The 25803-nt window shown below is 40.2% G+C and overlaps 2 protein-coding genes across 11 annotated transcripts; one reads left to right on the top strand and one right to left on the bottom strand.

Annotated features, from left to right (window-relative positions):
• Positions 1-332: 332 nt before the first annotated feature.
• SNRPE (small nuclear ribonucleoprotein polypeptide E) lies at positions 333-4463 on the bottom strand. Its single transcript, XM_053393186.1, has 5 exons — positions 4245-4463; positions 3371-3397; positions 2445-2507; positions 1610-1688; positions 333-605 (listed from the first exon to the last, which is right to left on the bottom strand). Exons 1-5 carry the CDS (start codon positions 4296-4298, stop codon positions 550-552), a joined length of 279 nt encoding a protein of 92 aa, XP_053249161.1. The 5' UTR covers positions 4299-4463; the 3' UTR covers positions 333-549.
• Positions 4464-4601: 138 nt separating this feature from the next.
• Positions 4602-25705, top strand: ZC3H11A (zinc finger CCCH-type containing 11A). Of its 10 annotated transcripts, none has more exons than XM_053393183.1 (18): positions 4602-4750; positions 8539-8592; positions 9307-9510; positions 9782-9901; positions 11625-11748; positions 12643-12843; positions 13690-13812; positions 14524-14604; positions 15296-15397; positions 16543-16605; positions 17093-17188; positions 18229-18294; positions 19196-19699; positions 20472-20545; positions 21008-21326; positions 22593-22765; positions 22961-23025; positions 23860-25705. In XM_053393183.1, exons 3-18 carry the CDS (start codon positions 9457-9459, stop codon positions 24116-24118), a joined length of 2424 nt encoding a protein of 807 aa, XP_053249158.1. In that variant the 5' UTR covers positions 4602-4750; positions 8539-8592; positions 9307-9456; the 3' UTR covers positions 24119-25705. The 10 variants fall into 10 exon arrangements, with proteins under 10 accessions (XP_053249158.1, XP_053249156.1, XP_053249155.1 ...); XM_053393181.1 differs by having other exon boundaries at positions 4602-4755; XM_053393180.1 differs by having other exon boundaries at positions 4602-4755; positions 8415-8592.
• Positions 25706-25803: the final 98 nt, after the last annotated feature.

The following is a 25803-nucleotide window of genomic DNA, read 5'->3' as shown; positions in this document are numbered from 1 at the left end:
TAACCCGCCAAACTCGTAACACTACCTACCCACAAGAACAAGACATCTTTTTTTAAAAAGGGAAACAGAGTGGGGTGTACCCTATACTTGCCTGAGAAATGAAGCAACAGCAGGATAAGAGATTTTCACCAGGGGAAGACAACTAAATTAAGGGAGCCAATCAGAAAAGACACTCCCAAATGTTGATGGGAAAGTCGCCAGTATCTTCTAATGAAAAGTTTATTGCTAAGGTAACATTGTAATTTGGGCTGAACAGTTTGTTTTCTCCTGTATCATTATAGAACTTTTAAGATTTCTACACCAGGTGCTATGGATAATAAGTAACAAAGATGTACTAACAAAAAGTTTTATTTATAAAGAACTACAATTCAACACAAATGTAGAAAAGTTATTGAAAATTATGCAAGCACAAATTAAGTAACTGGCTTCATTCTTCACACTTCAGACACCAACGGTAGAATTGGGAGCGATACCATTAAACCACTGCATGTTTTCTTCTATAGGTTTTAAAGATTAAAATAATAAGCAAAACAGACTCAATAACTATTTCTAGTTAGAAACACTCTGTAGAAGAGTAATATTGTCTCCTTTTAACATGATTCGACCTGCAATGAAAAAAAAATGCCATTAGATCTATGGGAGTAAAAAAGATGCCCCTTTTCTGACAACATTATACCCCTTTTCTACTAACATCTTAAATCCAGTTTTCAGTTCATAGAATCGTAGCATTGGAAGGGGCCACAAGGGCCATCTAGTCCAATTCCCTGCAATGCAGGCTGCACAATGTGGAGCTCAAACTTGTGACCCTGAGATTAAGAGTGACATGCTCTACCAACTGACCCACTTCAGTTACATTCGTCATTTACCTACACCAGTCTTTCTCAACCTTGGGTCCCCCAATGTTTTTGGACTACAACTCCCACCATTCCTAGCAAGCATGACCAGTCATCAGGGATGACGCGAGTTGTATTCCAACAACACCTGGGGACCAAAGGTTGAGAAAGGCCGATCTAAACTGTATAATCGGTACTAAAAATATTGGCAAGGGTGGCAAAGTACAGTACTGTACAGCATTAACCCTTTCTCTTTTCCCTTTCTATGGCCTAACTCTTTCATGCCCTCAATTATAGCATTAATTTGCTATTCAAAAACATTCAAGTAACATCCTAGGAGAAGATGAACTGCAAATATAATAAGACTTAGAGTAGGTAATATTTACAGATAAAAAAGCAGCCATTCTTCCTTTTCATGTTATTTTTCTACTACCCTTTAATAAAAATTTTCATAGCAGTTTCACAGTAGTATTAAAAGGTAATTCTTTACCACTTGTTAAGATCATAATTGGACACTGGAGAAAGAACATGCCCATTTGACAGGCAACAGTCAGCTCTTTTTCATACTTAGTGGTTGAATTCCAGCCCACTAGGAAATTTGCAGAAAGGCAATAAAGATCCAGGCACAGCAGGGCAGTGAAAGCCCAGTGGCTAAAACCCATCTGGAAGGGAACATCTGCACTAGATGTAACCTTCAAATAGGTTTTTCATGGAAAACATGGAAAGTACAATTGCATTTGCTAATGACAAAAGGGAATGGTGCCCTCAACACTCACCCAGCTGTTTCCTTGATTTTGTCTTGGAGTGAATCTCCTCAGCATCATCCAGAACCAAGTTCATATATTCATCAAATCCCTGTGTAAGCCAAAATAGTTGCCTATGACTTCACATTGTTTTAAGGAAAGCAGAACACATGATAAGGTAGGAAATAAAGCGATATATCCCAGTAGTGAATTCAGACAGCTTGTTAACACCATCACATGTTGCCTGATTTTATATAAAAAAGTGCATAACCCAATTTGCCAAAACAATGACACAAACCTCCAAATCAAGACACAATTAAACTAAAATAAAAGTTCAATGCTGGACATGTAAGACTTTTCTGACAGTGTCAGGAATTAATTGTGCTCTTTGGGTCTTCAGTTACATTTTATTATTTTAAATTTATTGTTTTATTGCTTCACCATCTTAACTTTTACTGTGTCTTGACAGATACTGTAATGAGGGCATAAAAATGCTGTTACAAATAGAAAGTAAAAAATTTAAAATCATAAAATGAGCAGCGTAAAATTAATAAACTATGTAACTCAGAAGCAGCATTAAAAATGTAAAACAGTTTTCAGTTATTGTTGTTATTATTAATTGAATTTATAAACTGCCCTATAACCACATAAAATAGCCATGGCAAGAGAGGTAAGCACAATTATACAACCTTGTGAATCATGCAAAGGCACGATCATTTACAATACCACATGCTTCATGTTAGTAGGTGAAGAAGCTAAAGTTACTTGAAATTTAATTAAGCAGGAATCATTTTCTGGGTGGTTTGCTTCTGATAGTGTGGGTGGGTGTGAAGAAAGAAAAGAGAGAAACAGTGATGGCAATACTCACAATAATACAGCCTTCTATCCTCATGTTCACCTGTTCATACAGCCACACCTGAATTCTGGACCTCTGCAAAGTAAATAGTAAAGGAAGTATTTATAATGGTTCCAAAGAGGCTTTCACAAATTCAGTTGCCTATTGAAGATATCCATGGCTTTCACATGAAGAACAAAGGGCTGCCAAATCATACTTGGCTTTGGAAAAGGTAGAAATTCCAAAAGCCAGCATGACATTAAACACACATCCTGTGCATATTCAGGTGTGAACCTGAATCATGGATTTGTACCAAGCCAATCCAAAATGTATGGATGTCTTAATCCAAACCATGTTTTTGAAGTACTGAAGCACTACACAACATCATACTTTGTTTGAAATGTTTATGGTTTATTCAAGACAAAAAGGTTTCTTAAGACATTTTATAATACGGCATAAACTTCCTAGAGCCTAGGTAATACTTTATACATGTTGCAATGTTTCTAGGCATAGTGACGAAACATCAGTTTTTAAAGACCCAATTACATAAGCACTGGTCTTTTTTAAAGCTACTCAATTCTACAGTGTAGTTAAAATGCCATAAACAGAGGCTATGGAAATGGATGGTCAATGTTCAAATTAGGACATAACCTAGGTTTCAAGGTGCCATTTAGCTCCTAGCTTTCACATCTCAGTTTCTAACACTGAACAGCAGGAAAGTGAGGTAAAGGTTTGCCTGCCACATTCGTTTTAAAAGTTCACACCAAGCCCTTGTAATACAGACTATATACGCTCCCCTCCAATAAAGCAAAATAGCACACCCTAACTATGATTTTATAACACAATAAAAAATTCCAGATCTCCTGGCCATTTGCTCTTCATCCACAAGTTATACTGAATATCACTACTTGTTCAAATTCATTATTAAGGAGTAAAAATCCCAAATTGTGTTTACTTACATTCTGTAGGTATCTGAAGATGAGGTTCTGCAACAAGTGGCTTAAGGAAAAACACATATACATACATAAAGCAGCACCAAGCGAGACTGTTTTTGACAGTGGCATTAGAACCGCCACCTCCACTTTTCAACATATATTGAGGCAAACAGGTTAGCAACTCCGAATTAGTATGCCTTGTCGTTTCTAATCAAAACCATTCCAATTTACTTTGGAAGATTCCTTTTGAACATTTGGCTGCTTTCTGGGTCGAATTTCAGGCGCATTTTATCCCCTCCCCACAAGTCTAGTCTGTTTGCCAGCATTTATATTCTGCCCTTCTCCCTCACGCTTTCCAGATGAACGGGGTATAAATAATAAATTTTTATTAAGTTGTTTATTAATTATTATTGTTGTTGTTATTAAACAGGATTTCAAGGCTACCCACAACAGCGCATGTGTGGCGTCGCTACATACGGCGCATGCATTATTAATTATTATTATTATTATTATTATTATTATTACTCAAGAGGATTTCAAGGCTGCCCACATTGTTCAACACCACTCCCCAAAACACTGTGAGGTGGACTAGCTTGAGAGCGTGGAACCGGTCCATTTTTACTGCTGACTGGAAACAACTGGGGATTTGAACCCAAGTCTCCCGGGCCAACGACCTGCACAAGCTACACGACACAAATCAATGTCTTCCCGCCACTCCTGCGCCGAAAATTTCCTCACGGGAAACCAAGCGCCTGCTTCTCTCCTCGCCCCTTCAAACCCCCTTACGAATCTCAGGACACCTTCCTTGGGCACCATTGCTTCGCTCCCCGCCCCCGCCCGTTACCATCCCCTTCCCACGCCGGGCCTGCTTCGCTTCCCGAAAGCCACGGAAGGATACGATGGGCTGCACCATCACTTTCTGCACCTTCTGGCCTTGCCCGCGGTACGCCATGGCCGGCAGCTGGGCTGGGAACTACTCCCGACAGGACGAGCCGACTTAGGCGGGACGGGGCTGCCAACGGTCAATTCCTCTCACTCCTCGCTTTATTCCTCGCACGCGCGCGGGCCGACGCTGCACCGACGTAGCTAAGAGAACTTCCGGCGCGGGCAGGAAGCTAAGCGACAGCCGTTCGTTTTTTGCATCACAATAGCGAGGCTGAGAGAGCGGCGCCCGCGCGATCCGAAAAGGGCCAATCGCGCAGGCGCCCCCGCCCTCTTCCTCCCCGTCCGCCATGACGCTTGCGGGCAGGGTCGGCCGAACCTGGTGAGAGGCGCCATCTTAGAGGAGGGCAGCGGTGTTGCTGAAGTAGACGCCTCGAGTTCCGTCTGCCGTCCAGAAGAAGAAGACGAGAGAAGGTGACTGGAGGACTGTTGTCCCGACTTCGACAGCGGCTTCTTCTCGGGGTTCGGTAAAGTCCCTGCGCGCGGGTGACAAGGGGCCGGGGTCCCCCTCCCTCAGCCACCGATATAGGTATAAAGGCCGCTTCGTATAGGATTCCATGGGTTTCCCTGGCCGAGGTGGCTCTCCGTAGGCCCGCCGCCTAGGGCCTCTTTGTTTTCAAATTTACGCTCTTCCTTTTGTTAAACGGCCCGTTCCGAGTCCCTATCCGAGACTGCGACAGCTTCCTTATATTTATTTTATTTTATCTATGGTTGCCCCTAAATTAACTCCATTTTCTGCTTCCTTTTGCGTTTCATATAAATGGCGTCCGTACGGCCCCGCTTTATTTATTTATTTATTTCCCGGCCCTCCCACAGCGATTGTTTTCCTGCTCTTCAAGATTTGTTTAGATAATTCGGTTTTCCCTCCTAGTCTCCCAGATCCTTGCGACCATCTAGGAAAGGGCATTAGGATTAACTGGCCTAATCCCAAAGATGAGAAAACTAGGGCAAAGGAAATCCCACAGTGCGGGATTTTCAATAATAGTGGGTTGTTTGTTTGTTTGTTTTTTAAATGAAATAAAATTAAGCCAAGACCTGCCATTTCTAGTGCTATTGATGTAACAGAACTCTCTGGCATTGCGATTCAGTAGTACACTGAAAAATAGCAAAACGAGGAAGTACAGTAATTCTGGTTGACAAAAAAAAAGTCTCTGATTATCATGGCATTTAGCTGGTGGCATTTGAGGTTCTTTTCCAAAACAGATTGTTGTCATTGGTGCATGCTGCACTCCCGAGATTGAGCTGTGCATCTAGTATGTTTTAGGAATATAATGTCATAGGATAAGCAATTTAAAATACAATGAAAAATAGAACTGCCATTGCATGCTATTGCTAGGCAGCATAGAGACGACTTACTTTAATGAAGATGAGGGTGATCAATGGTTGCAGAGGACATAAAATACCTTTTGTAACCAAAATATCTGCAGTATATCCAGTTTGAAACTAGGTACTAGTTCTTCCCACTGCTGACCCTTTGCAACTGAATTAGCTGTAATAATTGTGATAAAGTTTTTCTGTGCGTTGAGCAGCTACTAATTTAGTGTGTTAATTTCCCCAGTCTTTCTGATACGAGAAGATGCAGCGGCTTTAATACTGAAGAGTACATTGTTTCCTCCCAGTGCAGAGCCTGGCACAGATGGCAGTAAAGATGGACAGCACTTTCTAAAGCTATTGTAGTTAGAGGTGCTTATCCTGTTCATGTGCCTTTCAAAACATGCAAAAAGATCATAGTATCGAAGGACAGATTTTAGGTGGCTTAGTTAACAGAAACCCATATGTTGATAGGGGAAGCTGAGAAATTGGTGGGCATTGGCCCAAGTGGTCATAAATTACCTCAACTGCCATTCTTCTATTCTACCTTGCTGTCAGAATGTCAGAGCAACAAATTTCTTGACATCTGAACATAAGTTCATTTCAGAATTTGACAATGACAATATGGAAATGGCTCCTTCATTCAGGCATTTGGCTTTGGCATGCATGGTGCTTACTCATTGCAATGAAATGGAGAGGTGCTTAAGAGAACAGTGAATAAAATCTGTGTTCTGTGCTTCAAGACAATTTGAAGTGCATACGAAAATGCTGCTCTTTGCTATCCATCATTAGCACTAGCTGGTTTTTGACCTTCAAAGTGTCTTGTGAACATATACTCTCAATATGTGCAATGAGACAGGGATGTTAACTGTATGCTTGATAATCAGAGTGAGGGAGATAATGTGACACTGTATGAACAGGAATTAGAATATGAAAGTTTCTGTTCCTGTGCCTAAACCTTTCAGTTTACATTCCTAGAAGGGAGTATTGCAGGGGGTGATCCAGCTCTACAGTTCTGTGATTCTACTGCATTTTTTCTCACATAAGCTCAAAAGTTAGCCCACCATCAGTTGACTTTTCAAAAGCTTTTGTACGATTTGAACACAAAACTGCTCAGCTTTATCAAGGATGTCAGCATCATCATGAGAATCTGGCTTTCAAGTACTATTCCTACTATCGAAGCTATGCCCATTATTTTTACTGGAGGGGGGGATGGAAAAACAATCACCTTTTCAAAAATTGTTGGTTTTTATATATTGGTGAAAGACACCAACAGTTCTCGGATTTCACCTATATATTAAAACAGTGTAATATTGAATGAAGTTAATAATTGTTCTCAGAGCTGGATGTGCAGTATGTTCTTAAACCATGGCAGATAATATACAAACTGATTTATAACATGTACTTAAATTGGGAAAGGCAGTTTAATTAACCAATTTTTTGTGTGCCTTAAGGTAGTATGTACAGAAATGAACTTTGTATTCAGGGATTGTGTATGCAAAAATAAAAATAAAAGGCTACAGAAAGGAAATAACTAAAGTTAATTTGCTGCTTATAATGCGTGTATTTGCGCAATTCCCCCCCAAGGGGATAGTTTGGTTGCCACTAAATGTGGGCTGATTATGGCAAAGAGAGGTATTGTGCATTTGTCAGAATCTTTCTCCTTGCAGAATTGATCATGTGAAGCACCAATATCATTTAGTGCAAGCAAATCAAGTTTGAATAAATAAAAAAAATTGGGTGGGAAGAGAATATAATAATGAAAATTAATTGTTGTAGTATATATATAATTCCCCCTTGTGTAAAATTCATCATGGACTACTACTTCTTTTTCCTTTTAAAAATACTTTCCCCTCTCTATTTTAGAGTTGGGTGAAATACCATGCCAAAAATTACCCCCCCAAAATATGTTAGCATTTGTGTGAATAAAAGATTCCAACATTTCACTCTTCAATTTGAAAAAAAGGAATATATACTCAAAATGGCATTGAAAGAGGGATCAACAATTTCTTTTCTTTTGGGTCACTTTGTGACTGAAGATGCATTGGTTGCTAGGATGTTGGACCTGCTGTATCCTTTCAACCTTATCACTGAAAAACAGTGACTTATGGTGTATCTTTGCAGTGATGTTTGGGGGACTGAGCAAAATTAGGTACAGAAAAAAACAAAACAAATTTAACATTTTGACAGCAAAATCAAACAGTTGCGTTGATTTTGTAGTACTAAGCCTGTTGCTTTTTAAACTGCATCATGCAGTTAGTTTCTGCATTAATTGGATCCCAATTTGTCTGAAAATCGGTCTTAATACTCCATACATCATGTGTACACCCTATGTCTATGTACCTATTTGTGTGCTTGTGGGAAACGATTGGCCTGAAATTTGTATGGCAATTTATTTTTAGTTCCCCAAATTCGAAACATTCTGTTGCAAAATTTCAATCTTTAAATTTAACTACCATGCTTGTATATACATTGTTGCATGTATAAACACAAATGTATTTAAGGATACTTATGTGTATATACATATCTGTGTTTATACATACAAGTATTTTTTTTTAACTATACAGTTTAATAAAGAGCGGGGAAGATTTTTCCTTTTTTCCAATAGGTGGAAGAAATCTTGAAGACCAGAAATTGAAAAATGTGTTTTAATTAAAAAAAAAATTTAAATTTTTCCGGCTGTGGAAGATGGATCTTCTTTGCAGCCAGTTTGAAACACAAGTTCATCTTTAAATGAACAATTTATTTTGAAGAGGCAATTAACCTTCACTATCTCCAGTCTTCCTGACCGTTCAAATGGACTTGCTTTCTCCAGTAGTTGTAATTCACCCTGTCTGAATTTTGAATGAGAATGAGATGTGTTCCCTGGAAATGTGAGGAAGAAAAGTCTTTATCCCGTTATTATCAATTCATGGATTGAGTGTTGATTCGACCTACAGGAGAAAAATAACTGGAAGTCTTTGAAGACAGAGTTGCATGCTGAACCTACCAAGGTATCTCAGTGAAAAATGTATTCATTTGGGAAGGTTTAGTGTGTGAACTGTAATTCAAAAGGTGCTTAAGATATATCCTAGCAGTTGCTAAAATTTGAAGGGTTATCAAAATGACTAGCTGGCAGCAGTTTTCACCCAGTGGCCAAGGTTTCTGCAATAGCATATGCAAATGTTGTTCTAATTATTCAGCTTGGCACATGTCCCAATCTCAGCATCCCCTCTTGTCAGTTCACCTCATCCATCTGTTTTAAGCAGTCAGCAAAGAAGTGGTGGTATAGGAATTGAGCTTCCCAAAATATTAAATGTGTGTTGTCTGTTTGTTGCCAAATATGAAACTTCTATATTTCTGGATTTTGCCCTCCTGATGTTGCTGGACAACAGATCTTCTTGTCCCTCACCATTGGCCATGCTGTCCAGAGGTTAATGAGAATTGTAGTCCAACATCTGCCAGGCACCATGTTGGCCACCCCCGTTTTAGTGTTTCTTACTATGATGTAAAGAAATTGGATGTCAGGAAATTGGAGGGTAAACAGATTTATGTGGTTTGTTTTTAAACTCGGAACCAGTTTTCATAACATATATAAAAGTAGAATGTGTTTACCTAACCTACTGGGGTTTAGAACTTATTATGTGCCATTGAAATAAAAAAGAGTAGCAAAGCTTGTGATTTGTAACATGAAGGTTTCTTTTTATTTTCCTTCATCTCTTTCCAAGATTATATTTTAAAGAAGATACCAGTAAATCCAGCCTATAGAAGGTTTTGCCAGTTAAACCAAACTGATCAGCCATCACTGAGAGAATATTAAACCTCTGTTCAGCCACCAGTCTCTCCAACATAAGCTGACAATAAAGATTCAGCCGAATATGTCTAACCAAGGAGATGATTGTTACTTTTATTTCTACTCCACATGTACCAAGGTTTGTATTTCCCCTGTCCTCTAGTCTTTATTCATGCTTGCAGTATTATAAGTATTATGTAACCTGATACACCCAATAGACTCCAGCCAAGGCGTCTGTCCCTTCCTTTAGTGACTTTATTGGTAGCCAGGAAGAGGAATATGCAAAGTTGTAGTAAGACCTTTAAAGTTGCTTTTGTGCATAGGAAATGCAGTTCAATGAAACCTTGGTTATATTAGTCAGATTTTTAATGTATGTATTGCTTACCAAGACCATATTTCATTCTCCATAGGGTGACAGTTGCCCCTTCCGTCACTGTGAAGCTGCCCTGGGGAATGAAACTGTGTGTGTGCTTTGGCAAGAGCAGCGATGTTTCAGAAGTGTCTGTCGATTTAGACACATGGAGATTGATGTAAGTATTGTCTCAATATATAGTCTAGCAGTGTGATTACTCTTGATATCTGGGTCTGTAATACAGACACTGTGTGCATTGTTGAAGTGTAGTGTTTTTTGCATACAACATTTTCCTAAAAGCTATAAAGACATAGGCATAATTTAGAGCTATCAAGTTGTTAGTTTAAGTTTAAGTTTAAGGTTATTTTGGTAACTCCTGCCTTGCTTTGAAAAAATATATCCACACACATACACTTATAAATGAAGAAACTGTTCATAGTAGTTTGAGATTCCCATGTTTAGACTACCAGCATGAGTTTCTTAGTCTCTAAGCACCTTTCCAGCTTGATTCGAATTTGGGGTGCTATTATTTGGGTTGGTTTATTATATGGTGACTGTGTTTTTTTACATTAAAGCTACAAAAATGAGAGAAGAAACATGTGAACTCTGTTTTAGATATTTTCCCTTGTCCACCGTGTGAGTTGTCCTAGCTTTTTCATAGTATGAGCTAGCTTGTAGAAATGTAATGCATGAATTGTGGCCGCAATTAGTGTCCCACAGTTATTTCTGCCAGTAACCCATTACCTTGTTTGCATACTATGTACACATGAGAATGTATTTGGGAAGAAACAGGGTGACCTGTGTGGACAAGAAATGTGATAGCAGGACCTACCCTATGGCTATAAAAAATGGAAGTGCAGCACATGCTATTTGGTTTTTGACAATGATTGTTTTTAACAGTGCATACCAAAAGGGTCTGTAATTCCCTATTCTTAAACAATAGTGGGGTAAACATAAAGTTAGTCTATCTTATCAAAAGGTGTGGCAGGGAGTAGGATTTGGAAGGAAAAGAAGATATCATGTAGGATATAGGAAGGTAGAACTGAAATATAATAATGGGCCAGGATCCAAAAAGCCTATGGGTGAGTGAAAAGCCGTTTCACATATGCACTGTATGTGTGTTGCTCAATCTCCCCTCTGCTGCATCTCTTATGCTACATTGCATGCATCGCTACAGCATGTATTTCCCAGAAGGGCTGCTTTTCAGGGTGTGTGAGAGAGGTTGCTGGCACAGCTGGTGTACATGAGTGGAACTCCACATGCAACCAGTGCTAGAAATTGAGATATGAAAGCTAGGAGCTAAATGGCACCTTAAACCTAGGTTATGGGCACAACAACGGAATGTCTAGGCATGCTATTTTAATAACAAGAATACAAAGTTGAAAATGAATGAACTGCAGCTAAAATCTTATGTTCATTTTTCACATGATCTAGTCCTCACCTGAAGACTGCAAAAAAACATAGCCATGCTTCCCCTGCCCATCCTGCTAATATTCTTAAGACAGTCTGTTCTCCAGTCTTCAGAAAGTGGTTGGAAGTGGGGAGGCAGAAAAGGGTCCCCCTTTCCTCCCACTGTGCAGCCTTAATTTGAAATCTGCGCCCAGAGCTCAGAAACTGCTCGTGTTAATGAAATTCCCTGTTGCAAAATGCGCCTAGAACAATGGGCGTTTCGAACACTGCAGCCCTTTGGATCCTGGCCATTGTGATTAAGTAGTCTCTTCACAGATGACTGCCTGTCCTAAATGAAATGGGAAATAATATTTGCACTATCAGTTCTTCTCCTGATAAATGATAGGCTGTAAAGGTTATGTTGCTGATACCATCTCAGTGTGTTACTAACTTACGTTGTGGACTTGCAGGTTGTTCCTAGTGTACACTTATAGCCTATGTTTTGTCTTCAGAAAAAGCGCAGTGAGATCCCATGCTTTTGGGAGAATCAGCCAGTGGGCTGTCAGAAGATGAACTGTGCATTCCACCACAATAAGGGACGTTTTGTGGATGGGCTTTTCTTACCTCCAAGCAAGAGTGAGTTGTAATTTCACCTTTCGGCATGTCTCTTTACCCCTACCTATCTACAAAAGATCTTGCATTCTTTCTTCAGACTTCCACATTTCTGTAGGTGCTGTAAGGAAAGCCATACTTGCCTGACTTTTCCCTCCAGCAGTGCATCAAAAAAAATCCAGCAGGAATACAGTAGATAAAGGTTATGCAGGGACACATTCTTTATTGCACAAAGGTGGATGCTTCACAACATTGTTTTTGTTGTTGTTAACCCAAATACTACTGAAGGTGTGAGGAACCTTTGACCCTCCATATGTTGCTGGAATGAAACTCACTTCCCTGGCCTTTAGCTACGCCTGCTGGGGCTGATGGGAATTGTAGTTCACCAACATCTGGAGGGCCAAAGGTTCCCCATAGCTGTCCTACTTGCAGCTTGAAGACATCTGTGTGAACACAGCACTCTGAAAAGTGATTTACATAACTTTAACCACAACCCTTCAGCCCTTCCTCTCCCTATTTAAATTGCTATAACCATCTAGGAAACTCTTTGAGACAAATAGCTGACTTGTTTGTATTTAACATACAACAGGGCAAATACTTTCACCATCATTTCTTTATGGTTAACTTCCTAGAAGCATTAGGTGACCCGTGTTTCTGAATGCTAGATCTGATCCATAAGAATGGTCTTTAGTGTAGATGTGTGTGTAAGCAAGATGGAATAGGGCCACCACTTACTGGAGATTTTTCCCCCAAATTTAAGTATCAAAATTATTATATTAATATTGGTCACAATCCTTTGCAGAATGATTTTGATATTACTGGAGTGATTTTACACACGATGGATCAGATACCCATCTATATTATTGATAATGGTTTTCAACTTGTAGTTTATAGATTCTTGTGCATTTTTGTTTAAAGCTGTTCTAAATGTGCCTGAACCTACGGAAGAGGAGATGAAGGCTACACAGATTTCATTGCAACAGAATAAACTTTCTGTTCAGTCCAATCCATCTCCTCAGCTGCGTGGGGTAATGAAGGTGGAAAGTTCTGAAAATGTACCAAGCCCCACTCACCCACCAGTTGTTATCAATGCTGCAGATGATGATGAAGATGATGATGGTGAGCAAAATATAGTTCCCTAAAGCATGATGCTTCTCCGTTGTTTCAGTGCATATCATTAATGCAGTCATTGCTTCAGTGTATACCCCACCTCATCCTGCAGATCCTCAGAGTGCCTAACAACTTATATAAAAATTAAAGTAAATTAAAATCAAGATGAAAACAACAATAAATACGTCAAAGCAGGTGATGGTATTGGGTATTATCTAGGGTTGCCATACATCTGGAATTTCCAGAACACACCCCAAATACTGCAGCCACAAGCAGTGTCTGGGCAGAAATTGGCAAAATGTCCAGGGAAATCCGGACTTATGGCTGCTGACAACCATCAGTGTTGTTTTTGCCGATGTTCCTCACAAATAGCTCAAAAACGTCCAAGCTCAACAACTTTGCCCCCCCCCCCGGCTCCGGTATATCACTTTTTCAAATATGGCAACCCTAGCATTATCCCTTGAAACATTTCTTCCACTGGTGCTTCTTCCAGTCCTCTGGAGCATATGGAGTGGGGAGGTTTCCACCCTATAGCATTTGAGAGTAGCAAAACTTAATTGGCAAATCATAGAACCTCTGCCTACCTTTTAATTAATTGCATGTTGTACTGATCTTACTTGACTAAGCAGGTGCGACAATCCAAATGAAGTTTTACTTGACTCACAGTTCTAACTTATACATGTCTACTCAGAATTAAGTCTGACATATTTCAGGGGAGCTTGCTTCCAGGTAAATGGGTATAAATCAATGCAGCCTAAGACTTATGCACATTTGGGAATCTGTCTCACTGGACATAGTGGGCTTACTTCTGAATAAATAAGAATGGACTCAGAGTAGCAATGTTACTTCTTTCAGATCAATTATCGGAAGAAGGTGATGAATCTAAAATGCCCGTTCAACAACCCTCTGCAGAGGTTTCTAATGGATTGCGGGTAGTTTCTACTCGGAAATCAGCAAGTAGCACAAAACAAGGTAAAGGTAGGAACTAATATGCTCAAAATAAACTGAGTGGACCCTTAGCAAGGGATTTTGGCCAAGGATACCTACATTCATCATTTGGGTTGGATTGTTTATTTGCTTCAGTGTGTGTTTATATTTCAGTTCTTGCAATCGAGGACTTGCAAAGTACGTTTTCATAAATGCTGTTTGTTAGTTTTTAAAGCAAGTATTGGTGAGAAGGACATTAATGTGCTGGTGCAGGAAGGTGGATGGGGTATAGAGAGTGGAAAGGATATAGGCGCTATGCAGAAAGATGGGAACAAAAAAACCAACAAATATTTTTTGTCCGCAGGAAGTGTTGTGGAAAGTTTTCTGGAAATATTTCCTCTGTATGTTTAGGGTGCATCAGAACATGTTCAGTTTGCAATGGAAAATTTGCTGGTGCCCCAGAGAGTGATCTAATTTAGCATATTGATTATACTTGTATAGCGTAAACAAAGCTAAAAACATTGAAATTGCCAAGTTTGCTTGTGGCACCCCAGATGTTTGATTCCAGCTCCCATCATCCTAAGCCAGCATGTACAAACAATGATTAGATGCGATGGGCAATGTAGCTCAGTAACTTCTGGAGGGCCACAGGTTCTCACCCCTGGAATAAATTTTCACAGGCTATCTAACTTTGAGCTTGTTTTCTGTGCTTTAGTATTTGAGAGAAACTTATCCGCTTACTCAGATTTTCACATTTTGCAGTTGATAATTTGAATTTTGGAATCAAAACCCTTGATGAGATCAAGTCAAAAAAAATGAAGGAAAAATCAAAGAAGCAAGGTGGTGAGTTGACCTTTGTAATTGTGAGGATATTCCACAGCATTATGTTTGGGCACCCTCATTGTTGCAGTGTCTATTAGAAGTCCAGGGTGGGCTGTTGCTTGCTTTTGCTTAGAGCCTTGCAAATGCTAATGTTCGAATACCCGCTCAGTCCCTGCTCCTGCCAACCTAGCAGTTCAAAATCACATCAAAGTGCAAGTAGATAAATAGGTACTGCTCCGGCGGGAAGGTAAACGGCGTTTCCGTGCGTGATCTGGTTCACCAGAAGCGGCTTAGTCATGCTGGCCACATGACCTGGAAGCTGTACACCGGTTCCCTCGGCCAATAAAGCGAGATGAGTGCCGCAAGCCCAGAGTCGTTCGCAACTGGACCCAACAGTCAGGGTTCCCTTTACCTTTATGTGTAGCCTTGGATGTCCCAGTGATCATTGAGTCAGCAGTTTTGTGCCCTACAATTGAATCATAGCAATTAAGTGTTGGGGTGGTGGCTAGTGGAGGTTGTTTGATGATTGTTCAAAGAAAAAAAGAATTTTGGATTGGACTTACCCTAAGGCACCAATGCATTACTGTTGGCATTGTATAGTAGCCAAGAGTGTGAACTTAGAAGCCTCAAATTGCATCTCAACCACAAATTCATGAGATGCCAAATAGTGGTGGCAGTGCAGCTTAATATAGCTTTGTCTTGCTCTTCTCAGACAACCCCTCTGAAGTTTCTGCTCAGATTCAGACCCATCCAGGCCCAGAAAAAGAAAATGTACGGACTGTGGTCAGAACTGTAACTTTATCTACAAAGCCAGGTAAGTGTAATTCTGTTTGTATTCAGTTCAGCAGCTCTGGTAGGTGTGGCATTTCTGGAAATGCCCTTCCTCTTTATCCATTAGCATCAATGTTACAATGTGTACTCATGTATGTTCATATACACACTGCTGAGAGATTTAGGATATTTTGCTGGAGTGATGACGTGCACTTATTATGGATGTGTGTTAATCCTTAATCTTATTCCTACAAGAAACCCTCACAAAGAAATAAAGGAAGTTTAGTTTATTAAATAAATCAGGAGTGAGAGAAGATATCTATACACACACACACACATATGTGTGTGTGTGTGTGTGTGTGTGTGTGTGTATGTATGTATAATGCTGCTTTAGATAGCAAAGTTACAGTCTAAGCGAGTAGAAAATCACAATACAAACACACTTTATAGAGCAGAAAATACCCTAACTATTCTAACACCTACATAAGCAAGGTGACAATTTTGCCATAAACCCACACAAGAAGGGAAGGGGAAAAGGAAAGTATACCTGTCCTTAAAGCGAAGCAGTAGGGTGCAGAGTCCTAGGAAGTGCTGGGTAAGTTCTGTTTTATTGGAGCTGGGAGAGCTAGCTAACCTTTTCATCTAATGGTCTTTTTATACCCTTTTTTGCCAATTCATTGTGATGGAGAGGGGAGGGGCTGTGAAATGAGTGATTCTTACAATTTCTATAATCACTTTAAGAATAGTGAGAAATGGGATAAACTGGCCATCCCATTTGTTTGTTTAACAAGAGGGTTGTCATGTGTGATCTTCCTGCCTCTTTCACCTATGGTCACCCTGTCCTGTTTGTTTGACAAAAGGTGAAAGACATGTGATAGTGAGCAGTTATCTGAATCTAGGCATCTTTGCTTGCAATCTGCCTTTATATCACCTTACCATTGTGTGGGTGGATCCCATTGAGGAGTTGAGTATCCTGTACTTAACAACTAAATTTGCATGTGTTAATCTTCTGGTCAAATGCAGGTTCTACTGCAAGTAAATAAACTGCTGTATAGATACTGTTTGTTTATTAGCCAAGAGGCTTTAACAGTTTTCCATGGAAAAAACCACTGCATATTAATACATATATTAAAGCAATTGGTTTACTTCAGACATCTGTTAAAGTTGTTTGCCCTTAATTTTTGTCAGGTGAAGAGCCTCAGATTCGATTGACTGTTGCAGAGAGATTGGGAAAACGGAAATCCTCTACAGGTGAGAACCAGCATGTAGAATTAAAAAACCCTGCTCGTCTATTAACATATCAGCCTTATCCATTCTTTTCCATCATAGGTGCATACGTGCCCAAAAGTTCTGATCATGGGTACATTTCCCCCCCCCTGTTTTTGAACCTTGATGATTTATTAAATTACTGTATTAAAGTATATGCCATTTATGGCACAGCATAGAATCTGCGCCAAGGAGGATTTTCATTTTTCTTGACATTTCAGTGGAGAGCTGTGTAAAAACTAGACCGGTATCAGCTCTTATCACACTCATCTGCCTCTTGCGCTGCCACAATGTGTGTGCACGTGTATGTATATCTCTGCCCTATCTTTCTAGGCAAAATGTTCACTAAATGTGTCTTTCAGTATCATAAGACTGATGTGGATGTAATTGCCACTAAAAGTAGCAAGCATAGCTGAAAGCAAAAAAACAAAAGCCTGACAATAATCTTTCTTTCTTCTCTTTTTACTGTTAGTTTCTGAGAGTGGTCTCCCCCTAAAACGTAGCCTTGCTGAAAGACTGGGAAAGAAAGTAGACTCCTTGGAGAATGCAGACAAAATACCAAAGAGAGGTAGGTTTGTTTAAATAGTAAAATGTGTTCTACTTCTTTTGTAGTGCAACAAGCCTGTTTAAGTGAAATTGTTCTAAAATGTCAATGAAACTCCTGTTTTTATCAGGGATGAGGAATCAAATGCATATAATGGAAAGGCCATATTAACAGTTGTTTGTTTCAAAAATCTTGTATGCTGTCTCCATGCAGTGATGTACACAAAGTATTCCAAATTCCATAGTCAAGGTGATCTGTGCACAGGGCATAAAATGTAATTGCTTTGATAGAGTTTTTTTTTTAAAAAGAATAGTAGATCTATTTGCAGTTCATTTGTGGTTCTTTTGAGTTGCAGAAAACATAGTATTTCATTTCACTTTTAATTAGTATTCCACCTTTCTATATTACTATACAGAAGGCAGTTTACAAGCTGAATAAACAACAAAATAGACAGCAAAGATCATATACCTGATAACAATCTGATCCAATACAAAAAAGTCATAATAAAAGCATAACTTTAAAAGAAACAACTACTATCAAATTTAAGAATTGCTAAACTGTAATCAATAAAAATAATGGCAAATCATGATGCATAAAATGCTACAAAACATACAAAACCATGTAAAAGGATCAAATTGAGAAACAAGGACAGACAAATTATAACATTAATTTTTAAAATACCCTGGAATTCCTCTCTTCCCAGGTGCTTCTGCTGTTCTCAAAGTCATGGTCTGGGAAAGGCTCTTAGGGATGGAGGGTGGGCAAGGCAGGTGGAAAAAGCCATTGTCTGATGGCCAGTGTGAAGTCTTTCTCCCATCACAGTTCAACATCTCTCTTATGAAGACTTCTTGGGCTGGAGGGTGAAGCAAGCCATATGAAACAATTTATTGTGTGAAGCCATAGGTCAGCTTCCTCAACCTTCAGCCCTTCAGCTCCAGCCAGCATGGCCAATTGTCAGGAATGATGGGAGTTGTAGTCCAAGGCACTAGGAAGATTGCTGTAGGAGAACAAAACAGGAGACTCCTGTGTAACTTGCTTCACCATTTTATGCTTTCTTTCTGCAGTACAAGTTCCCTTGTCACTTAAAGAGAGACTAGGATTACCATCTGAGCAGAACAATATGGAAACAGGTAACAATTGGTTTTATTGGAGTACCTTGGGATATCCTCTCCCTATTTCTTGCAGGTGGATCTTTGCCTTAGTGCAATCCAAGCTACTCTACTCAGAAGTAAACCTCACAGAGTTTAATGTGATAATAATATATAAAAAGGGATGCGGGTGGTGCTGTGGGTTAAACCACAGAGCCTAGGACTTGCCGATCAGAAGGTCGGCGGTTCGAATCCCCGCGACGGGGTGAGCTCCCGTTGCTTGGTCCCTGCTCCTGCCAATCTAGCAGTTCAAAGCACGTCAAAGTGCAAGTAGATAAATAGGCACCACTCTGGCGGGAAGCTAAACGGCGTTTCCGTGCGCTGCTCTGGTTCGCCAGAAGCGGCTTAGTCATGCTGGCCACATGACCCGGAAGCAGTACTCTGGCTCCCTTGGGCAATAAAGTGAGATGAGCACCGCAACCCCAGAGTTGGCCACGACTGGACCTAATGGTCAGGGGTCCTTTTACCTTTACCTAATATATAAAAGGCTAAAATCTATAAAAGGCCCATGTCACAAAAAGATCAGCTTGCAACTGTTCTTTTTTCTTACCTCCTGAATTTAAAGCTCCTTTATGGAATGAGATCTTGCTCTCAGCATTAGTTCTTCAGCAATGTTTTACATACTGCTCACTTTTTGACTTGGATAATCTACTTCAGTATGCAAAAAACTGGCAAGGGTTGAAATATGACATGTACATCTTGAGGGAAGCCCATTTAGAATGAGGCTGGGGGATAAGAAGCAGATTGTTAAACTCTCAGAGTGATACCGCATCTTTTGGGAGCAAAAGTATATAGAGCCTAGAACAGTTGACATTTTGACTAACATAAAAATGCAAACTAATTAATTCTATTGTGCATTTTTTCATTTTGCTTTGTGGTGTAGAGAATGCTGCCCAACCAGCCGGTGAAATTCGTGTGAAAACACTGGAAGAAATCCGTTTGGAGAAGGCTAGCCAAAGAAAGGGAGAAATTCATCCCAAACCCAAGGTTCAAGTAACTTTTACAATTGAAGATCCCAATGCAGTGGCAAAACCGTCTCCTGCCATCAGGATCAAAACCTTTTCAGAGGTCCTGGCTGAGAAGAAGCAGAGGCAAATGGAAGAGGAGCGCAAAAAAGCTGAAAAAGGGAGCCTTGCTGGACCAAAGCATGAGGGTGAGCCCCAGAAGCAAGGCTCTTTGGGTTCAGCTGTTTCCAGCAGAAGAAAGCTGGAGGAGCCTTCTGACAAAGCTAAGGACTTTAGGGAGGTGCGCATCAAAACTCTAGAGGAAATCAAGCAGGAAAAAGCCCTCCGAATGCAGCAAAGTGGGGAGAACACCTCAAAGACGCAGATGCAATCTGATCGAACTCCAGTTGGGAGGAGACAGTTATGCATTACCAAGCCAACAGGTACTATGCATGTCCTGTTTGTAGCAACATTTTACTACTAAATACTCATATTCAGAATGCATATTGAAGCATTTTTTTTATAAATGAAAAAATTGGTATAAATACTCGTGATAGATTTGACTGCTGGAACATAGGGTAGAGCAATATCAGGAACTTCAGCTGCAGAACATACTGTAGTGTGCTGACATCCACACATGGCTCTGAAATCAGCTCAGAGTAAGGGAAGGGAAAAAGCATGAGTAGGGTATTCATAGGAGAAGAGTATTGGCAATGGCAGGAGGCATTAAGCATTCTTTCTCCTGCCCTGCAAGTATCCTTCCTGCATTTTTTCAGTATTTCAGCCAATGGGATTGCACATTTTTTTGAGCTTAAATTCAAGTGGGGATACACTTTCCAGTTCACTTTGTAGGAGCCTGTAACTAATGCCAGAACAAATATTTCTGGAAAAAAACAAGTATTTTCAGCTGGGAAGTAACTTAAATAATCAGCCTGTTGGCATGTCACCATTATGCACATTTTCTAGTTCAGGACGGGATAGGATGTGTCTGGGCAGGATGTGTTCCTCAAAAATTGAGGAATTGAGATGAATTGCCTTGCTTGTAGTGCTTCATGGACCTTGGTGTTGGAAGGTAGCAAGCATTTCAAGCAAAATAGAAGACTGCTGAGTGTGGTGTTCACCCACCTAATTTACCTGTCCTCATAAGGTGGGAAATAGCTGTGCCTCAGGAGAATTAATTCTCCTTTTAGAATGATCAGTGTGGTGTTTTAACAGCTCCTGGAAGAGAAAAAAAACATCTAGAGCTGAAGTCCTCTCCAAGAAGTTTTACATCAGATGCCACTGCGAAGGTAAGTCTTCATTTTGGTACACAATACATTCTATGTTGAAAAACAGGCCTTGCTACTGATGCATGTTCATTATCATCTAGCATCTTTGGAAACTGCCATTAGACATCTATGTCAGGACTGGCTGTCACGTGATACACAAACCCTGCTTTCTCACCCTTCTAGCCCCATTTAGATCCCATTAGCTAATCAGCTCTGGGCCAAAGTTCAGCATAATATATTTTGACAGCCTATTATGAAGGGCACATCATGCCACCAAGAAACACAATGGGGCATCATTTTTCTGACAGACAACCCCAGACGATGACTGCATCATGGTTATAAAAAGCCAAAAAAGTAAAAACAAACAGAAGAAATCCTGAGCACTATCCAGAGCCAGGCCACCCAAGAAGCATGTCAAGATACTGAAATATTCCCTGGGAAGCACCTGTTTTCTCACCCCTTTATTTCTCATTGTCTACTCAGCCTTTGAATGACGGCATGAGCAATTCACATTCTAAAGTCCAGGTGAAGAGCTTGGAGGAGATAAGGAAGGAGAAGCAACGGCTAAAACAGCAGCAAGAGAGGAAGCCCCAGGAGGAGCAAGTGACTGTGCCATCTGCTGGGGAAGAAACTGCAGAAGGGAAGGCCCCAGGGGCGAAAAATCCTGTATCCCCAGTGACAACAGGGAAGAGCCGTCCACTTACAAAGAGGTTGCTGGTGAGATCCCAGGAGGCAGCGCCAGAGAACGTGGGGTCAGAGGAGTCGAGACTTTCTGCTCAGCCTGTAGAACGAAAGATTAAAGGTAAACAGCAACACCTTGATGGTAATCAAGAGTCAAAAAAAGGTTGGCTTCCTTAAGCTGCTCATAAGAGGTAGAACAAGAGGCTTTTAAATTTCTGCCATCTAGATTCCTACTTGTTTTAAGTTTCAGCATTGCCCCATGAGCTAAGTAACAAGGTGTGTATTCTTAAGCATACTCCCACATTCCACTTACATGTCCCAGGCGCAAAGGGATGGGATGAATATTCTTGCATAATACTGATACACACACTCTGGAATTGGCAAAACATCTTGAGCTTTCATCTATCTCTGAGATAGCATGTGTGTTCCCAGTTGCTTCAAAATGTAATCTGGGCAACAGCTGTAACTATTTTAATGCCTATGGAAATCAGAGCCTTTTCTGTCTCATACTATCAACCTGCGTTGCTTACTCTTGAGACAAAGGCACAAGGATGTATGGTATTAAAGGGACAAATCTGAAGCCCAGAGTTTCTCTGGGAAGTCCTGGCGACTGCTTAGCCAGGTAACTGGACCCCTCTTGGTATATGGCATGAAGCTGCACTTGCTCTCTCTCACTCACTGCTAGACAATCTCTGGATGTGGGAGATTTGATAGCATCATATCTGGGCACTGTCCAACACGCCCAAATTGTATGCTTCTGCACTTGTGGCAAAGACACGTTCTTAGTCTTAGTTGCAATAGCATACCCTCCAACATTTCTCTGATGAAAATAGGGACTTCCCATTCCATAATGATAATTTTACTATTTATATCCCACACATCTTACTGGGTTGGCCCAGCCACGCTGGGCAGCTTCAAACATATATAAAAAATAATAAAGCATTAAAAATTTTTACAAATCCCTATACAGGATTGCCTTCAGACAGCTCAGGGGTCAGAGAACTCCCTACCCTCCAACATTTCTCCTATGAAAATAGGGACATTCTAAGGAAAAGCAGGGCATTCCAGGATCAAATCAGAAACTGGGACAGCTTCTCTAAATCAGGGATGTCCCTGGAAAATAGGACACATGGAGGGTCTGCAATAGGTCAAAAAGCCCTTTGCAGGATGCTGCATTTTTCATGTAGATAGAGAACTGCCATGTGCAAAGAGCACCGAATCTTTTCGTAATTACAGATCTGACATTTCTAAAAAAGGTCTCGGAGGAAGAGAAGTGCTGTTTTTGGTTTTAAAATGTGCTATTATGGAAAAAAGTTAGGGAGAGAGAAGAGTAACATTGCCATTCTGTGTTCACGGACTAACCTTGAGTTGCTTTTTCATATTCTAGCCAAACCAAAAGTGAATGTGAAACCATCTGGGGTGAAGCCCTTGTCTCCAGCAAAGCAGGCACTGAAGCGCAAATCATCAGAGAGTCATCCTTCTGTTATTGCTGCAGTGAAGCCTCTGAGTCTCATCCCAAGCGCAAACACAAAGGAGCACCCATCTGAAAACACAGCCCTGGTAAGAAGATGGATTCGTGCTGGAGACTACCTGATAGCTGAAAGTATTAGCTTGTGCTGTAACTTTGCACTTTGAGATAAGTAGCAGGGGTGGGCTTTTTTGCAGGGGGGTAATAAGATGGATCTCAAGAATTAAAACAGCATAATGATGACGGAGAGAGAAAAACCTGCCACAAACTTTTTCCCTCTCTCTCAGGCAAGTGCTCCTAGTCTTCCAGAAGCCACAGAAGCCGTTGTTCCTGAGAGAGTGCAGTCTAACAGGTAATTATTTTATCTATCTATCATCTATCTATCTATCTATCTATCTATCTATCATCACCCTATTATATGTCACTGAGATTGTCCCTTGGAACAGTTGTGCAAGCTGACTTTGAATGTTTACTAGCCATTACTCAAATGAGATCAAGTGAAAATTAGGATAAGGTCCTTCAGCTTTCTTTCCATGTAGGTTTGCAAGTGGAGGTCCAGGTAACAGGCACTGGGAATAGATTCAATTAAATTTAATGCCATAGGAATCTGGGATATAGTGAAGTTCATATTGAAAATTCCAAGACTGTAGTGGCAGATTCTGAAGAAATACAGTTAGGCCAGTAATAGATCATAATACTTGAAGCAGCTTAAAAGAAATTAATACAAATTGTGACTATTTCCCATTGTACTAATTTTAATTTTGTCAACAAGATAGAGTCAAATGTTACCAAGCTTTCACTCTTCAGATCCTACTGCACTGAGGAGATAGCAAGATCCTTAATTCAGACCTTCCTATATGTTGCATATTGGTGGGAATGTGGCAGCAAGGATGGGCTGGTGTACACCAACTATACATGTTGCCCTGCACAACACCCCCCTCCCAAATGTTGCTTGAATTCCCATATAAGAATATTATCTCTACTCTTTATTTACCTGCATCCTGCCTATTTAAGTTTCAGATTTGTAACTAACTTATGACCTGTCTGCTGCTAGAGGAGAAACTTCCTGCACAGCTTATTAATAGCACACCATTCTACTGGGGCTAAGGGTTCCCCACGTCCAGACAGGATATCTGTTTCCCCCTTGGAGATGTATCATATTGTTATCTTTTCCCTCTTTGTGAAGCTCCGAACTGCATATGGAGAACCAGGCAGCCTCCACGTTGCAAGCAGAGACAGCAGGTGCAACCTCTTCCCATGCAGCAGTAAAGACACGCAGACTGAGCTCAACAGGACCTGGGAAGACACCCACCTCAGTAGACGATGACTTTGAAAAGCTGATATGGGAAATCTCAGGAGGCAAACTGGAAGCAGAGATTGATCTGGACCCAGGAAAAGATGAGGACGACCTCTTGCTTGAACTTTCTGAAATGATTGACAGCTGATTTCATCCCCATATGGTTTATTCTGAGAGGAAATAAATGTTGTATATTTTGTTGGATAACCAAGATTACCCTTTTCTTGGTGAAGTTATGGCAAGTCTTAAAGCACACTTGAACTGATGAAAGAAATTGGCTGCATTTGATTGTCCTGTATTGCCCTGCTGGTCAGAGAGATGTTCCTATATGACTGTCTTGTTACTATCCTACCCACCTGAAATACTTTGAGAAAACCACGAACATTTCAACTAGGGTCCACTTGTTGACTCAACAACCTTCCTGTATATATTTTTGTTACTTAACTGTCACATTTTGTTTTCCAGCCTTGTGGCAAACCTCAGTGTCTGTTTCACAGCTGCTGCTTTGTGATTTTTTAAAGGGTAATTTCTGTATTCCCAAGTTACTGTGTCAGCTCTTTGAGTCATGCAATTATATTTTCAAATTTGATTCTAGAGCCAGGAGTACAGTTTAAAATGAGGAAGAGCAGAAATGTAGTAATCTCCATCGGAACTTATTTCCACAAGTCAAGCGTGGCTTTAGGAAGAAGGAAAGAATATTGAACTTTTTCAAAAAAAATCTTCCTCACTGTTATTCTGTACCATTTAGACTAGTTTCCACTAGCAAGCATAAACTCCATAAGGCAAAAGCTAAGAATTTTTGTGTGTGTACCTATATTCATTAAAAATAATTATTGTTTTTAAAACATGCCCTACAAGGGCATGTGAGGTTATTCTCAGGTTTTGTTCTTTTTTCCTGAACTGATGGCCTTTTTTGCTGATATTGCACCGGTCATTTAAAAAAAGCTTTGGAATGCTGCCTTTTGGCAGGTAAACCAGGTAAACCATATATATGCACTCTTCCCTGCCAAATCCACACAGTTCTCAGCTGTGGTTCTGAAACTGCCCACCTGCAAACTTTTGTACCCATGTTCAGCACTTGAAGCCCCACCAATGATCTTTATTTGGCAGTGTTCCATGAACTCCGCAGCATAGCTGTGGAGACTTGGGTGTATTGTATACCCTATCATTCTTACATCCATAGTTCATATGATTACATTTTGACTATTGTTATCTGCAGGATCTTTCAGGTTGCGTTCCTACCAAGAACAAAAATTTGCTTGATTCTGTTGTAAATATATTCACTTTAACTTGGAGAAATCCTGTGCTTTGCAAGTTCACATTGAAATTTTGCCTGTGCAAAATATGGTTGAATAGAGTCATACTTGTAAATTTATGTTAAAAGCTGCCCTGCATTAACTGCTAGTTGACAGACACATTACTCCAAAGAAGTGGGAAACCAGAGAACTTCTGACGGTGAACAAAAGTAACAGACATTTGAGACTGTGAATAGTTTGCAATAGTTTGTGTCTGCTTATGCAGAACCTTCTGTTTGTTGACATTTTTCTTCATTTTTTTTGTTTTCCCATACAAGAGATTCCTCTCTAAGCTTTTAACTACAGACCCCATTGCTTTCTGTACATCTTTTTGTTTTCTATTTAAATCATTGCATCTGAATCAGATATGTTTGCTATTTCTTTAAACAGTCTGCAGGAGAGAGAAGTATTTGTGTTTCAAATAAAGTTAATGTCGGAAATGTGTTTCAATGTTTTATTTCCAAAACATTGTGCAGAATAGAATAGGAATTTGCCACCTGTCATGGCTTCTCAGCTTTTACTTGCCCCAAATTGAGAT

The sequence above is a fragment of the Podarcis raffonei genome, chromosome 6, assembly GCF_027172205.1.
Source record: "Podarcis raffonei isolate rPodRaf1 chromosome 6, rPodRaf1.pri, whole genome shotgun sequence".
NCBI classification, from domain to species: Eukaryota; Metazoa; Chordata; class Lepidosauria; order Squamata; family Lacertidae; genus Podarcis; species Podarcis raffonei.
This window is presented reverse-complemented; position numbering and strand designations above follow the sequence as displayed.